Here is a 16,231-nt window from a genome sequence, read left to right on the forward strand (position 1 = left end):
TTCTGTGCTATGGCTTGCCCTCCATAGTGGCCAAGAGCTACAATTCACCCATACAAAAACTCAGCATCTATGAAACATTAGTACTTGGGCTGTGAAAGAAGGCATTGCTGTGTACTTTAGTTCGGTTGGTAGGTTTATGAAGTCTTGGAAACATGGAAAATCTGTTGTCCGGGGATTAGCTTTGTGAAGATGTGTTTTAAGGTCCAAATATGGCAAGTCAAGAAAACTTGAATGAATTTCACTAAAACTTCAAATAGCAGCTTCACAAGCGAACATGTTGTCCAGTGGTAGAGTTGCAGCTGTGCAAGCTAAATGTCACATGTTCGATTCCTAGAAACAACCTCTTAACATAAGCGGGAGCCTTGTGCACGGATGTTGTTTACTTTTTTACCTTCAAATAAAATTTTCAATTTCCTAAACTAGAAAAGTCTTCTTTTTATTTGTTTCAGAGTCGTCCTCCATGGTTAGATTCTTTCTACTTTATTGATATTAACTCTATTTGTAATTTTAATGGGAATCTTGCTTTTGGTAGTTATTTCTTATTTTAATGCTGTTCATATGAACTTCTGATTTGATTGTCATTATTATCAATTAGAGATACTTTTCGATGTCATCATTCTCTTATCTGTTCTCCACAGGTTGTAGATGCTCTAGATCTTGCACGGGCCACAAAGGCCAAAGTGTATCAGAATTTATGATGGGCAGTGGCATATAATGCTGTCGCTATTCCCATTGTTGCTGGAGTACTTCTTCCCCAATATGATTTTGTAATGACTCGCTCACTTTCAGGTGATAAAAAAATTTAACCTACTAGGTTGAAGTGTTGAACAAAGCTTTCAATTGAAATAAAATTAACGCCATGTCATGTTTATATCCATAAATCTACCCACAGCAAAAACAAATATCTATGATCTATCACTTTTTTTATATGCAGTGGTGACCTGGACTTCTGAAACCTACTATTCTATATGTTCGTGTTACTAGGTTTCCTTTCCATGATGTAGAACAATAACTCCTTCAACACTCTGATGTTTGGTTTGACAGGTGGGCTAACACGGCTTTGAGCTCAATATTTGTGATCACCAACTCATTGCGTCTACAGCTCCATGGGTCCGAGAGAAGCAAAACAGGCTAACTTCCCTTTTCTCATGCCTGATGATCCCAACCCCTTCAAAGTCTGAAAGTTAAGGGGGAGTTGGTTTGCTATAATTAATAGTACTTGGGGTAGGTATCTTTCATGTTGCTAACTCCTACGCTTCATTCTATCACCTGTGTTAACATCGAAGTTTTATGATAATCGCAATTGTCCTTGAAAATTTTATTGAAAATTCTTGGAAGGATTGCTGTTGAAATGTTTCTTTGCTGGAAATTTTTTTCAGAAGCAATAGAAAAAATAAATCTGTATGTTGAAATGTTTTTGTTGTTGCTGCTCAATTTCATAATTTTTACTTCTCGGATAAAAGTTTACTCTTGTGATTTATTTTGACACTGCAGTGGATGCGGCGTGTTGCCATTCTCTCTCTCGTGCTGTATGTAGGTGCATGGATCTTGTGTTGCGTAATAGTCATCTGACGTGATCGGATCATGCACTTCATGCTGCATAATTTATATGGTTTGTGGCTTGCGTAACCTATTTACACGACTCAAAAGTAGGTAGGCTGAGTCCTAAGAGGTCATTTTTTCTTATGCTGTCTTGAATGTGTGTTGTTTATGCTTTGTGTTCATGTTTTCTTTTCAAAAAGCTCTTACCATGCCTGCACTAACTAACCAGTAAGCGAAGCGGAGCAAGGGTGGATGAAGCAGCTTGATGATTAAGAAGGAGATAATGGACTGTCATTGCTCATGCAATCTATTGAGGTAATGACAGATACTACTTTTTCTCTTCATTTTTTTGGTTAGTTTCTTCAGGCTATTTCATAGTAAGACCAATTGGAATGCCCGAAGAGACTGTTAATCGCGTGAGACCAACCTTGAGTGTTGGAACTAGAATTACCTGCAATAGTTAATACTCTAGAGCTGATATGAGTAGGAAGAAAAGAAAAGGAAAACTTCAGGTTTTGCCCTGTACACATTAGTGATGTTTGGATCGATCGCCTTTCAAAATTTGGAGTGTTATTGTGACAAGTTGAAATGGTTGATTTTCAACCAACATAACGACCCCTCTAGAGAGATACAGAGAGCCAGATGGCTTAATAGCATTAGCTACCATAAAAGAAAATCTATGAGAAAAAGGAGAGGGATGGGTTTTAGGAATATACTTCGAAGGCCACAGTTTGAGGATAATGTCCGAGCGTAAGTATCCTATTATTAACGATGTTTCGGCTATGGCTTCGAATTCGAATAGCATATATGACCTTGTTCTATTATCATACACACCACAGTATTTTAATGGGGTCGCCCCGTAAAGTAATACTAACATCACATGTAGCCATTAAAAACTCTTTATAAATAAATTCCTTGTATGGGCCGTCAAATCCTTAAATATACACATTAAATGGGCACGTGATCTGGAACCAGTGTTCTTAATATTAAAAACAGGCCCTTATGCAGAAACGCCTTTCATGTGATTGTAGGGTCGACTTACCCAATTCTCAGTCATTTATATTGGTTTTTAAATTTTTTTTTTTTTAAAAAACGAATAATACTTCCCCCTCGACACTTGATGGCCATGCGGAGCGTTACAATGCACGTGGTGGATCCCACTACCTGTTAGGCCATGACAGAAATGATCAGAGATTTTGTCTGTTTCTGCCCATTATATTTACCCTGTTAATTATTTTAATATATCCACGTGTCAGCCCACGATTAGGCAGTACGTGAAGGGAGATATGCCGCATAAAGAGAAGCATGTACTAATCCAGGAAACATTACCATTATAAGAAAAGGATTACATAGATGGTTTTAGAATAATAAACTACCAAAATATTTTAATAATAATAATGCCAAGGAATATTTAATAATTTTAATATTCTCGCCCTTTCTCATCATTTCAGGTAATAAATGGAGGAGGAGGGGCAGGAGTAGAAAATTACGTCTGAGAGAGACGTTAACGGCGTCAACGAGGGGCGTCAAAGTTTGGGACCCACAATTGGGCATCATCATGAAAATATTAAAATTTGTGTCAGGGAGGATAGTGAAGAGACGGGACAAATGACCTTCCCGATGTGAAAAAAAGGGGCAAGGTAACTTTTTTCTTGCTATTTCTCTGGTAGGAGTTGAATCAGAGTACGATGGGCAGTGGGCCCCATTTGCAGTTATAACAGAAGATCCTTTCGCTTTCTCTCCTCCTTAGAACATCCCCACTTGTGCCCACCACTCCAAACACATCAATTATTATACAACGGACAATGCTAGATACTCTCAAAAATTTGATCCCTAAATTTATGTGACATTAAAAAAGTCATTGATTAAAAACACACATGTAGGGCCTATTTCACATTAAATAGGGGTCTTTTGGGGGTTATTTTTTAGGGGTCTTAAGCATTATTTTTGTACAACTATCAATTTAACAAGTGTTACATTTTAATACACCCACAGTGAACACATTTAAGCCAATACTCCATATTCTTTTTCTTCATTTTTTTTCATTATCTTTCTTTATTTTCATCACATCTATCTTCCTTTTCATTATCTCTCTTCACTATTCATTAACCAATAAATACTACAAATATAGAATAACTACAAATTTTTCATACGTTTTGGAATGTCAAAATGTGTCCATTGTAGATATATAACACAAAATTTATCAAGAAAGTATGATTTCAAGCACTTTAAAGAGCACCCATTGTGGATGCTCTGAGTTATTTTAATCGCAGATCTTCTCCTTTTGTCGTCGCCAGATCCTCAGAAAAATTGTTATATGCCTAATTTTATTAGATTTAATATAAGGTTCATTCTTTCTTTTTTTTGAGAAATAATATGAAGTTCATCCTAAACTTTACTTTATAATCGAGCTATGTGACATATTTGTGCACAAACTAACTATTAACAAAAAGTAGGGGTGTTCATTCGATTTTTTATTCGGTTTTTAATCATAACCGAAATGTCTCAATCGATTCACTTATGATATTTTAGAATCTATAATCGAACCATATATGTTCGGATAACCAAACCGTAATAACCATATTTTTTGGATCGGATCGATTTTCAGTTTTTGAAGAAATGGAAGGGATGAATAAATCTCAAATAGAGTGAGTAAATAGCCCATGATCGATTACAAGTCTCCAACTCCATCTAACAAAATTTGATAAAAATTCATGATAATGATAATAAATATATGATCTCGTCACAATTAAAGAAAAATAAATTTACTAGACTGAGAGAAATAATATGATCAAGAAAAAAAGAAAACATACATGAAGATGTCTCCCTACTTTCGTTTTAGCAATAATCAATCTTAATTTATATGAATTTTAAAATGATAAACCCATCATGAGTTTCAACTAGTCAATCTTAATTTATAATTTATGTAGATACTATTGATAAACAAATCTTCGGAATCAAAAAATGAACTTAATTTTTCAAAAATATCATCAGAAAAAAAGAAAATGGGGTTCTTATCTTAATATGATTATTAAGATAAGAACTACGCGTGACCCCCTTTTTTGTTGTCTAATTCGAGGGGGTCCGTGGAGTTTTTAAGTTTTCGTATCTACAACTCAATTCGTCTGATTACTACAGGGATGAGCCCAATCCAGAATATGAACCATAAAAGAAAATACCTATTAAACTAATCACAAGAATACCAGTTACAGTACCTATTATCATTAGGTTGATTGGTATCCAATTTTATAATTTGTTATGAAGATTTAATCAGAGTTTTACAAATACTACTTAGCCTCCCATAATCCCATATCCCAATATATAACTAATATATATTTTTATAATATATAATAAAATATAATATATCATATATGATATATATAATATATATTAATATTATTCAGTTTTTTTTGTTATAATTATAACCGTAACTGAAAAAATCATAACCGTAAAAATATCCAAACATTTACTAAAATCATAACCGTATCCGAAACCATAACCGAAAATCGAATTACCACGGTTACAGATCGATTTCTCGGTTGTAGATCGGTTGTGGACATCCCTAACAAAGAGTGGTTATCCAGGACCTTGAAGTCTAGAGCTCTATTCTCACCAAGAGGAGTTGAGATTTTGGTAATTTTCATTCATTACGGTAGCCTTCATGTGTGGCCTATAGGTCTTTCAAAAAAAAAACAAAGAGTGGTTATAAAATACATCCGAGTCATTAGTTAAAGTGATAAAATGATGTGTATCACCCTCATATCATAATTTAATTCTCTTTCCTTGTTTCAAAAAAAAAAAAGGTTTAAAATAGAATCAATATATGTTAAATTTAAACACGAGTTTCTATGCACAAACATTCTATTTTGAGGATTATGGGTTTAAAGAACGTCATCAGAATCACAAACATAGTTAATTAATATTTAATCTGACATGTGATTATTTAATCAATGATTATGCCATGTGTCTTTTATTTAACAACCAATTTTAATATAAATTTTTTTAAAAAAAGAAGAAAAAAGCATGGGGCCCATAATCAAAATGACACAAGTGGCAGGGTTGGTTGGGAAAATTTGTATAAAAATCCCCGTTGTCGTCTCATTACGGCGATCAATAAGACACAGACAGTTGGGAATCTGAAAGATAACGACGAGGGTGATAGGGGTTAGAAAATAATGAACTCCACGTTAGTAGGGCCATAAAGACAAATACATATAATATTGGTGAATAAGTGAAAAAATAAAATTTCTTTAACCAAACGGTAATTAAATTAAATGCAGGACGCAGAGAGAGAACACGCGTCCTTGTCAACCCCTAATAATAGTCCTTTTGGGATTAGGATTACTATATCCATTACAAAACCTTCCCTCCGCAAACCCCACAGAGAAAGCGACCCATTATTCGCTATGGCACAAGAGAGAGAGAGAGAAGAAAGTATGAGAGAGAGAGAGAGAGTTGCAGAGTGTTGCAGGTTTTAATAGCAGGACCTATGTCAGAGAGAGGGGATTGTTTTAACTTTTTCGATGAAATAATGCATATCTTACTCTCTCTCTCCATCGCTATTTCTCTCTCAGTTTCTCACAGTTGTATAGCATTGTATTTGTGTTTCTGAGTAAAGGTACTCAATCATATCACTGCATTAGAGAGGCCTATTGGCCAGACCGATGTGATTGAACAAAGCTGTAACCAGGCCTGTACACTTATTGGAAACCGAACTTGAGAGAAGGAAGAAAAGAAAGTAAATGCAGGTTTTCTGATAAACTCAACACTGCTTGGTTACTCTTTTTTCGTATTCAATGGGTTGGGGTAAGAGGAGGCTTTGATGTTCGACTGTTAACCACGAAAGCTGAGGTTCGAAGCGTCACCGTTGAAGGAGACTAGCATGCTTGGCGTTTGAATGTGAGCATCTGAGAGATTGGATTGCAGAATTCCAGTTATGGCTGTTCGCTCGGAATTCGTTCTCTTCTTAGTCTCTCTCGTCCTCTCGGGGTTTGGGTTCGGTATCGTAACTTCTGATAATGGTGAGTTGTTCTTCTGTTTGGCTGCCGCGAAAATAATCCTGAGTGCTTAGAATAAGTGGTGTAATCTTTTGAACTGTTTGGTTCTATGGCTCTTATGTCGTTTTCATCTCAGAAGTCGGTTTAGTCGGCAATAATTTTGATTCTGAACCCGAAAACGCTGGGCTTAGAAGTTTTGTTGACTTTCGGTTTTCTTTTTCAACGTTTTGATAATGTTCAACAATCTTATTTCAAGTTGTTTTACATTTTTCTTTCATTGTTAGGGCTCGATGATAAGTACGATAATCTGGGCGTTTTAAGCTCCTCCCGGAGGTTTCAGTTCAAGTTTTATAGTTTTGAATTTGCTTTCTTCGAGTTTAGGGTTTTGCTATGCTCTGAAAAACGGACTTGGAGCCTTGGATTAGGATTTTTGTTGTAGATCGTCAAAGCATTCTTGATAGAAAGTGTCTTTCGTATGTTTTTTCTATGGTGGTGATTGTAGGATGTGTTTGATTGATGTATTATAGGAGCAACACTGTTGGAGATTAAGAAGTCGTTTAAGGATGTGGAAAATGTTCTCTATGACTGGACAAATTCACCATCATCTGATTACTGTGTTTGGAGGGGGGTCACTTGTGATAATGTCACGTTCAATGTGATTAAACTGTAAGTCTATTCCTTGTATTTGCTTTTTGACAACTTTTCAGCCACCCAATAATTGTAAACCGTTCTAGCTGCTACACTTTTTCGTTTTAAAAAAAGTTCCTGCAAAATATTCACTATTATTTGTTAATTTTCTGTTGCCTTCTATTCTGGTATTGTAGTAATCTTTCAGGATTGAATCTAGATGGGGAGATCTCACCAGCACTGGGAAGTCTCCAAGCCGTGCAGACCATGTACTGTTTCCCATTTCTTTCTTTCCCCCTTGCATATTATCTTTTCCTCATTGTGTTCGCCGCTATGTTTTTCCTCCCAAAAAGTAAGTTTGTATAAACTGTTGCCAAGATAATATATTGATTCGTGGTGGAGAATTTAGTCTTATGAGCTTTGATTAGCGGCTAAATATATATTCTGAATGCTGATTTCTACAGCTTCACTTATTACCTATCTTATATGAACTTATGTAATGAACCTTGAAATTATTTTCTGCTATTGTTTATGAATCTGAAATATAGTCTGATGGTATATTTCTGGCTATGGTTGTCTCCTTTAATCAGTGATCTTAGAGGGACTCATCTATCCGGGCAGATCCCAGATGAGATTGGTGATTGTTCTTCTCTACAAAGCTTGTGAGTCCTACTTAGCTGGAAATTAAGTTTTATAGTTGTCGTATAATGTAGCTATGGCGCTTCTTGCTGCATGTTACCGTAGGGGTTTAAAGTTCCATCTGCCATAAGCGAACATGTGGCTAGGGTGCAATCTAGAGGTTATAGGTCAATTCCTGACCCCGCTCACTGCAGCAGCCTTGTGCAAGAGTGTTGTTTATCTTTTGCTTATATGGTCTTATAGACCTCCATGTTTCCTTCTGTATACTCTTATACTTTATATTATAGACTGTATCCTTTGATTAAACATATTCTTTTGTTGATGCCAATAGGGACCTGTCTTTTAATGAGATATATGGTGACATACCCTTCTCGATTTCAAAGCTGAAGCAACTTGAAACTCTGTAAACTTCTTTCCACATAAGTCTTCTTGCTGGACTTCTCATATTTGCTGCTTCATTGGTGTTATGATTTTGGGTTCTGCTTATAATTTATGGTATTTCAGAATTTTGAAAAATAACAAATTGATTGGACCAATTCCTTCGACTTTGTCTCAGATTCCAAACTTGAAAATTCTGTAAGTCATTTGTAATTTCCTTCCATTATATTATGTTTAAGTTATCAATGGTGTATTTAATGTGCTCTGCAACAATGGTTCAGGGACCTGGCTCAAAATCAACTCAGTGGGGAAATACCAAGGCTTATATACTGGAACGAAGTATTGCAGTACCTGTATGTGCACCGATTCTATGTATTGCTTTATCTTTCATTCTTAATTCCTTCAATTGTGGTACCACTAGACATATCGTCATTTGGTAAGTCTCGTTATGAATATTCAACCTGATATTGTTTATATATCCTTTACCCCCTTTGCAGTGGTTTGCGGGGTAACAATTTGGTTGGATCGCTTTCTCCAGATATGTGCCAGCTCACTGGTTTATGGTACTTGTAAGTTATCTAGTCATGTTGCTCCAATACATAAGCATTAAATTGCGTAATACTTTGTATTTCGTATTTTCCTACATTGAAGTGTTTTATGAATCTAAACCATTCTCTGAGTATTTGCAGTGATGTAAGAAACAATAGTTTGACCGGCAGCATCCCTCAGACTATAGGCAATTGTACTGCCTTCCAAGTCTTGTATGTATCTTTTTGAACTTTTTTTTTGAAAACCCTACTCCATCAAAACTCAATTAGACATGCAACTTGAAATGTCTTATCTCATGTGATTTTCTCTTTTAATTGGTAGGGACTTGTCATACAATCGATTGACAGGGGAGATTCCGTTTAACATTGGTTTCTTGCAAGTTGCTACATTGTAAGTGCGTTCTTTTGTTTTGATATTGTTGGGATCTTCCTACTTCCCTCGATGAGCAGATATATATGTGTGATTTCACTTGCTAGGTCCTTGCAAGGTAACATGCTCTCCGGTGAGATTCCTTCAGTGATCGGTCTGATGCAGGCACTTGCCGTTCTGTAAGTGCCTCCATCCTAATTAAACTAATGGGCCTCTAAAGTTTGCTATTATCCTCAGTGAATGTACATTGTGATCATTTTTATCATCAATTCATCGTCCAGTTATTATTGGTCCTCCTTTATTTTGTTCATTTCAAGAACTGTGTCAATATATGCTTCACTGATGTCATCTCGTGTGAAATTCAGAGATCTAAGCTGCAACATGTTGACCGGGCCTGTCCCTCCTATCTTGGGAAACTTGAGTTACACAGAGAAATTGTAAGTAGTTCTTACCTCTGGCAATTTATTATCTATCTTTTGCGTTTTGTGAGAATTGAGACCAAAACCTGTATCATACTGGAAATTAGCTTCCAGTTTCATGATGTGATCATCAAGTTTTCTTTATATAGCCTTTTGTGTTATGTTAAATAGAATTTATTTTAAGTATTAAATATTATGTTCATGATTTTTCTACTGGAAAAAAAGTTCATGAAATTTATTCTCTCTGTACACTTGCATGTCCATTGTTATTGTGGACTATTTTTCAATATTAATATTAATAGGAAGTATACCTCGTTTCTGTAGGTACTTGCATGGAAATGAGCTGACTGGATCCATTCCCCCGGAGCTCGGAAACATGACCAAACTTCACTACCTGTATGAGTTATATATCTCTAGACATTCCTAGTATTTCTTGAACTTTTATGATGCTGTAGCAACATTCTTTTTGAACTCGTGTTGATACTAATTGGGTAAGAACTTCAATTTAGAATGATAGCTTCTATGGTAAGCTATAGCCCTCCTCAACCTTCCTTAAGTCTTGGGTAATCATTGCTGTTTTTTGTTGTCATTTTTGGAACTAATTTGGAATCCTAGATGGTACAGTGGATAACCCCCTTGTTGGTTGGGTTTTACTTATTTATTTTGTGTATACCCTGAGGTAGCTGGTTTGGAGATTATATGAGCTTTTGTCATCTTTGTTGCAATATTATTCATCTTAAACTAAACACTCTTAACAGTTTTTAACCCTGATATGTTTTTGCAGCGAATTGAATGACAATCGTCTCATGGGGCGTATTCCACTGGAACTTGGGAAGCTAACTGATTTATTCGATCTGTAGTGTACTTTGACCAAGACTTTTTTTAAAAAATTTATTTAGGGGTTTATGTATGTATATCATTATCAGTATTGCCGATGCTACTTTGCAGAAATGTTGCCAACAACCAACTTGAAGGGCCCATTCCTGATAATCTTAGCTCATGCACAAACCTTAACAGCCTGTAAGCGTACAATCATGGTCCTTTTTAGCTTGGTTCTTTGGAATGTGGAACAGTTTTACATTTGTTCTCAACCATTTATTCATTGTCAGCAATGTGCATGGGAACAAATTGAATGGAACCATCCCACTTGCATTTCAGAGGCTGGAGAGCATGACTTATCTGTAAGTTCTGGTGTTGAAATATTTGTTAGAAAATAAGAACAAAAATTATGACATTTTTTTTGGGTGGGTGTGATGGAATTTTTTTTTCCTTTTTTACATGGATATCTTAGAACTGCTAATTTGATTTTAAACCTCATTTTCGGTTGTGTTGTCATTTCATAATGCTGTGTTGTCATATCATGAGCTAAAGATTGTGAATATTATTCATAATCATCAGTGGTACTTCCATTTGCCAGTATATCATTCCCTTCTCCATTACCAGCGATTGGAGCAATCAAACTTATGCGCATGGACATTAGCTCTTTGTTGTCATTAAGATAGTTCAAAGTACTAATGCTGTCCTAGAAGAAGTTTGCAATAATGTCATCATTGTATTAATTCTTTTCCCACCCATCAGGAATCTCTCCTCCAACAATATTAGGGGTTCTATTCCGATCGAGCTATCTCGGATTGGTAACTTGGACACTTTGTAAGTATCTATCAGTAAAGCAATTTCCTTGCTTTTCTTCTTCATTTATTCTCATATATTTTGTCGGTTGCATACTAGGGACATTTCAAACAACAAAATCAGTGGTTCCATTCCTTCAACTCTGGGTGACTTAGAACATCTTCTAAAGCTGTGAGTTGTCTGCTAGGTATTTCAATTGTCAAAATTGGTCTTCTTGCTAAAGTGGCTTCTCCAATGTGGCAGGAATTTAAGCAGAAACCAATTAACAGGATTTGTTCCCACGGAATTTGGTAATCTGAGAAGTGTTATGGAGATGTAAAGGATCTATACACATTTTTCTCCTGTATAAAAGTCGAACTTATTTTATCTTATCTAATCTCTAGTTTCATCTTTCTGAATTGTAGAGATCTTTCGAATAATCATCTTTCAGGACTGATTCCTCAGGAGATCAGTCAGCTTCAGAATATGTTCTTACTGTAAGTTATTGTTTGGTTCCTCCTTTTACTGTGATCATTTTTGCTGCTTAACAAATGTCTGTACGGCGTATGTGGCCACTGCTTCTATTTAGTAACTCAAATTTTGTGTAATTTTTGGTAACAGATGTTAAGGTCTATAGTAAATATACCTAACGATGCTTAGAGGCCACAATATGAGAATCAAACATTAATTTACATATATATTTGCAATGATCAACTCAACTCCTTACAACTGCTTAAAGGTTTGTGAGTTCGTAAATGTAACCTTTGCACGATCAAGGGGTGTTGGCTGGACTTCATAAACTAAATGATTGGAATTTGATATTATGGGGACATTAGTATCAAAGTCTTTATACAATTTTTTTTCATGGATCGTATAGTTTTCTAATTTTATTTGGTTACTAGAGTAGCTCTGGTGCCACTTCATACTAGTATAATGACATTGGTTTCTACTTTCTATCACAGCTAATTCTTGTGCGAAATTTTGCAGGAGACTGGAAAACAATAATTTTTCAGGGGATGTGATGTCTCTCGTCAACTGTCTTAGTCTTACTGTTCTGTAAGTTTAGTCTCTACAGTTCATGTTTCTGCTGCTAGCTTGAAACTTGAGATTGTAAGTTTTACTAAAATTAAGTTCCTACACTAAATTGCTGACTTCATGCAGGAATGTATCTTATAACAACCTTGCTGGTGATATTCCCACAGGCAAGAACTTCTCAAGGTTTTTGCCAGACAGGTTAGATGATCTGCCTTTTTCTTTTCTTTTTTTTTATCAAACATAATATACTGTGTATCGTCGAAACTTATTAACTAATTTTCTATTTGCTCTTAAGTTCTAGTTCCGTATTATTAAGTTTTTGAGGCTTAGTTCTCCCTAATGTAGCTTTTTTTAACTCCCTTTTTCTACAGTTTCATCGGAAATCCTGGCCTTTGTGGATATTGGCTCGATTCACCATGTCATGAATCTCGTTCAACCGAACGAGGTGCCTGAAATTTCTCTTGATTTACTTCTTTAATTGTTCAGGGATTAGCATTTGCAAAATAAAAACGAGAATGAAAAGCCTCGAGTAGTATCTAGATAGACAATTTTTAACTTCATTTGCTGGTTCCATACAAGCAACTGTATTATGGCACAATACGAAACTCTCACAATAATTAGATCTCTAGACATGGTTTACGACATCAGCAATCATTTGCATAATGCTTACTTGTACTTCAAATTATCTGCAGTATATCATTGTGGGTTCATAAGTCAATATAACCTTTGCATTAATATAGGCAGTCTAGCAGAACACTATCACCGTCCAAATTATGTTTTTGCAATTCATTCGAAAATTAAATCACTGAGAGGATTGTTGATACTTGATTAATTTCTCATTTGCCCAAGTGGAAAGCGTATTATGCTCCTTTATTTATTTATTTTTTTTTCATTTATTGTTGCCAATGCAGTTACAATCTCCAAGGCAGCCATTCTCGGAATTGCTCTTGGTGCTCTAGTAATTCTTCTCATGATACTGGTCGCAGCATGCCGGCCCTACAATCCATCGACATATTCAGATGGAGCACTTGACAAACCAGGTGTGTGCCTCATTCTACTGTCTGATCCTACAGAAATCCTAAAATGCCATTTGCTATGCAATGGATGATATCATTTAATATGAGGCTTCGTTTAAGATCTGGCAAGTTTATAAACATCAAGCTCACCTCATTATATTTGACCAACCCACTGATATCATCTGAATTCCATGTGTGGTTCTATGGTAAGTTCCAAACAGAGAGGCTTGACAACACTGTTTGAACAAAGATGAGGATGTTTCTGCAGCTTCGAAGCGTTTTTAGTTTCTGTATTTTTATTGGTTGATACATTTCCGAGTTTTTCAATTTCTTATGTGTTAATGTTTTCCCGTGTGACTAACACTGATGTATTGTTTGGAAGCAGTTACTTATTCAAAACCGAAATTGGTAATCCTTAACATGAATATGGCCCTTCATGTGTACGACGATATCATGAGGATGACAGAGAACTTGAGTGAGAAGTATATAATTGGTTATGGTGCATCAAGTACTGTGTACAAGTGTGTCCTTAAAAATTGTCGCCCAGTGGCAATCAAGAGACTATATTCTCATTATCCGCAAAGCTTGAAGGAGTTTGAAACCGAGCTTGAGACAATTGGAAGCATTAAGCATCGTAATCTGGTCAGCATTCAAGGATACTCGTTCTCTCCCTTGGGGAACCTTCTTTTCTATGACTATATGGAAAATGGAAGTCTTTGGGATGTCCTTCATGGTAAGTTTATTTTTGTAAAATAGTGTTGTGTTATGTATTTCTGCTGTTGAGTGAACTTCCAGTGAAATGGGAAAAACTCATGGGATTATAGTGAATCTAAAACAATCAGCAGTCCCATCACCCATGAATGCTAAATTAAATGTCATTATTTGCAAAAAATTTTGGGCATTTTTGTAGTTGGTCTATGAAAAACCTCTTAAAACATAATCTACCTCTATGCCTGTGTCCTTGAGATCTTGTTACATGCACAGCTCTGCACCTATGGAGAAATTCACTATTTGCTGGTGTTTTTTCAGGACCAACAAAAAAGAAAAAACTTGACTGGGACACTCGTCTTAAGATCGCACTGGGAGCTGCTCAAGGCCTAGCGTACCTACACCATGATTGTAGTCCTCGGATCATCCATAGGGATGTCAAGTCGTCTAATATATTGCTGGACAAAGATTTTGAGGCCCATCTCACTGATTTTGGCATTGCTAAAAGCTTATGCGTGTCGAAGTCTTATACTTCTACATATATAATGGGTACCATTGGTTATATTGACCCTGAATATGCCCGAACTTCGCGTCTTACTGAGAAATCTGACGTGTATAGTTTTGGGGTTGTGCTACTTGAGTTGCTAACTGGAAGAAAAGCAGTCGACAATGAATCTAATCTTCTTCATCTGGTACGCCTTTGCTATTAATCATTTTTTCCTATCTAATGTTTTCTTACAGAACAAGTTTCACTGAATTAAAGAAAGCATGAACTATATTTTGTTTTCTGTTTTCACTTGGACGAGTTTATGCAAACTTCAAAAGTTCAATCAAGCATAGAGGGAAATGGGGTCAGTGAATGAACTTATAAGTAAAAGCATCAATCTGGAATATATGGTGCATTTTTCAGTTGACCATAACTCTTGCTACATTGTTTTATGTCATCTAATAACTTGTTAGAATTGGATTTTTCTGCGTCTCTCACATTTTGACCTGGTTTCTGTTTCAGATTTTATCTAGGACTGCAAACAATGCTGTTATGGAGACTGTTGATCCTGAGATTACTGCCACCTGTAAGGACCTTGGAGCCCTGAAGAAGACTTTCCAGCTTGCCCTTCTATGCGCTAAGAGACAGCCATGTGATCGCCCAACCATGCATGAGGTTATGCGAGTTCTGGATAGTCTAGTGCCCCCCAGCAGTCCTCCAAAGGGACATTATGCAACACCACCGGCACCTCTTCCGTCAGCTAAAGTACCTAGCTACATAGACGAGTATGCAAATCTCAAAGCTCAAGACATGGTTCGCCCATCCATGAGTACCTCAGACGCCCAACTCTTCCTCAAATTTGGTGAGGTAATATCACAGAACAGTGGATGAAAGTGTTTGGAAGGAACAATCTATCTTGCAAGTGCTTAGTCTGAACGAGGAAATTTAGTGAAAATTGTGTACAAAGTGATGGCATTCATTATTCTACTTTGAAGAAAAAAGAAAGAAAAAGTATGGAAAGCATTACTGAAGTACTAGAACCATTAGTTTGTATTGTTCTAAATTTTTGAAATTGTAGTAGTAATTTTGGCCTGTCTCAGTAGGACCAGTTGCAATAAGACATGTCCCAGTCAGTGGGGACGCGGGGGGGGGGGGGGGGGTAGTGCTTTACATTTGTGACCAGCAATAATGCACTGGAGCTTTATCTGGAATCTGGATGGTGTCAGTCGCCTCTTTATGCGATTTGGGTCGTCCCCACTGGATACAACGATAGAAGAGAAGGGTAAAAAAAGTATAATTTTCTAGGTATTTGTACCTGTTTTCCATGTTCTTATGAACAAGTTTGCTCTTACTAGTGGAGCTTGGTTTGTTGTGGTTTGGGGTGGCAGGGGAATACATAGAAAGGGCAAATGTAAACGGCAACAGACATCAGGTCAAACAACGGCATAAAAGGAAAACGGTGCCTGTTGGACCGAGAGAAAAACGACGTCGCAGTGATTTCGCAGCTGCTGGGAGAAGAATTAGGAAAAGGGGGAAACGACGACGTTTCCTAGAATAAAAGAAGAAGTTAAATCTCTCTCGTCCAAGCTCCAGACCTGAGAGTCAAGGTTTTGAAAACCGGACCGGACCGGCCGGTCGGACCGGTTCAACCGGTGACCGGCCACTTGTCCGGTCCGGTTCAGGTGTCAGAACCGATAATTGATGAACCGGGATATTTCCGGTTGAACCGGTCAGAACCGGGCCGGTTTTGACCGGTTCAGTCATTTATTAAAGTTAATAAAATATTTTTGAAATTTTGTTATTTGTAGGGTTTGAAATCATGACCTTTTGTTCATTAAAAAAGTCTTTAACCACTAG

The 16,231-nt window shown here is 36.5% G+C and overlaps 1 protein-coding gene and 1 long non-coding RNA gene across 2 annotated transcripts; both read left to right on the forward strand.

Annotated features, from left to right (window-relative positions):
* The first annotated feature begins 1,659 nt into the window (after nt 1-1,659).
* Nucleotides 1,660-3,279, forward strand: LOC119997207. Its single transcript, XR_005467983.1, has 2 exons — nt 1,660-1,857; nt 2,994-3,279. It is a non-coding gene; the product is annotated as an uncharacterized LOC119997207 (long non-coding RNA).
* Nucleotides 3,280-6,010: 2,731 nt separating this feature from the next.
* Nucleotides 6,011-15,497, forward strand: LOC119997994 (LRR receptor-like serine/threonine-protein kinase ERECTA). The gene is made up of 27 exons (XM_038845254.1): nt 6,011-6,563; nt 7,067-7,205; nt 7,364-7,435; nt 7,757-7,828; nt 8,137-8,208; nt 8,310-8,381; nt 8,465-8,536; nt 8,681-8,752; nt 8,873-8,944; nt 9,054-9,122; nt 9,209-9,280; nt 9,467-9,538; nt 9,845-9,916; nt 10,305-10,376; nt 10,469-10,540; nt 10,630-10,701; nt 11,099-11,170; nt 11,249-11,320; nt 11,393-11,464; nt 11,554-11,625; nt 12,116-12,184; nt 12,290-12,361; nt 12,535-12,608; nt 13,075-13,203; nt 13,565-13,912; nt 14,209-14,579; nt 14,897-15,497. Exons 1-27 carry the CDS (start codon nt 6,479-6,481, stop codon nt 15,263-15,265), a joined length of 2,949 nt encoding a protein of 982 aa, XP_038701182.1. The 5' UTR covers nt 6,011-6,478; the 3' UTR covers nt 15,266-15,497.
* The last annotated feature ends 734 nt before the right edge of the window (nt 15,498-16,231 follow it).

Source organism: Tripterygium wilfordii, chromosome 4 (assembly GCF_013401445.1).
Source record: "Tripterygium wilfordii isolate XIE 37 chromosome 4, ASM1340144v1, whole genome shotgun sequence".
In the NCBI taxonomy this organism is placed as follows: Eukaryota; Viridiplantae; Streptophyta; class Magnoliopsida; order Celastrales; family Celastraceae; genus Tripterygium; species Tripterygium wilfordii.

What these genes read in the sequence shown, in the direction of transcription:
- LOC119997994 (XM_038845254.1), top strand. Translation starts at nt 6,479, where the DNA reads ATGGCTGTTCGCTCGGAATTCGTTCTCTTCTTAGTCTCTCTCGTCCTC. An exon ending in CTCACTGGTTTATGGTACTT is followed by an intron (nt 8,753 to 8,872) that starts GTAAGTTATCTA and finishes GAGTATTTGCAG; the next exon opens with TGATGTAAGAAACAATAGTT. An exon ending in TCAAGGTTTTTGCCAGACAG is followed by an intron (nt 12,362 to 12,534) that starts GTTAGATGATCT and finishes CTTTTTCTACAG; the next exon opens with TTTCATCGGAAATCCTGGCC.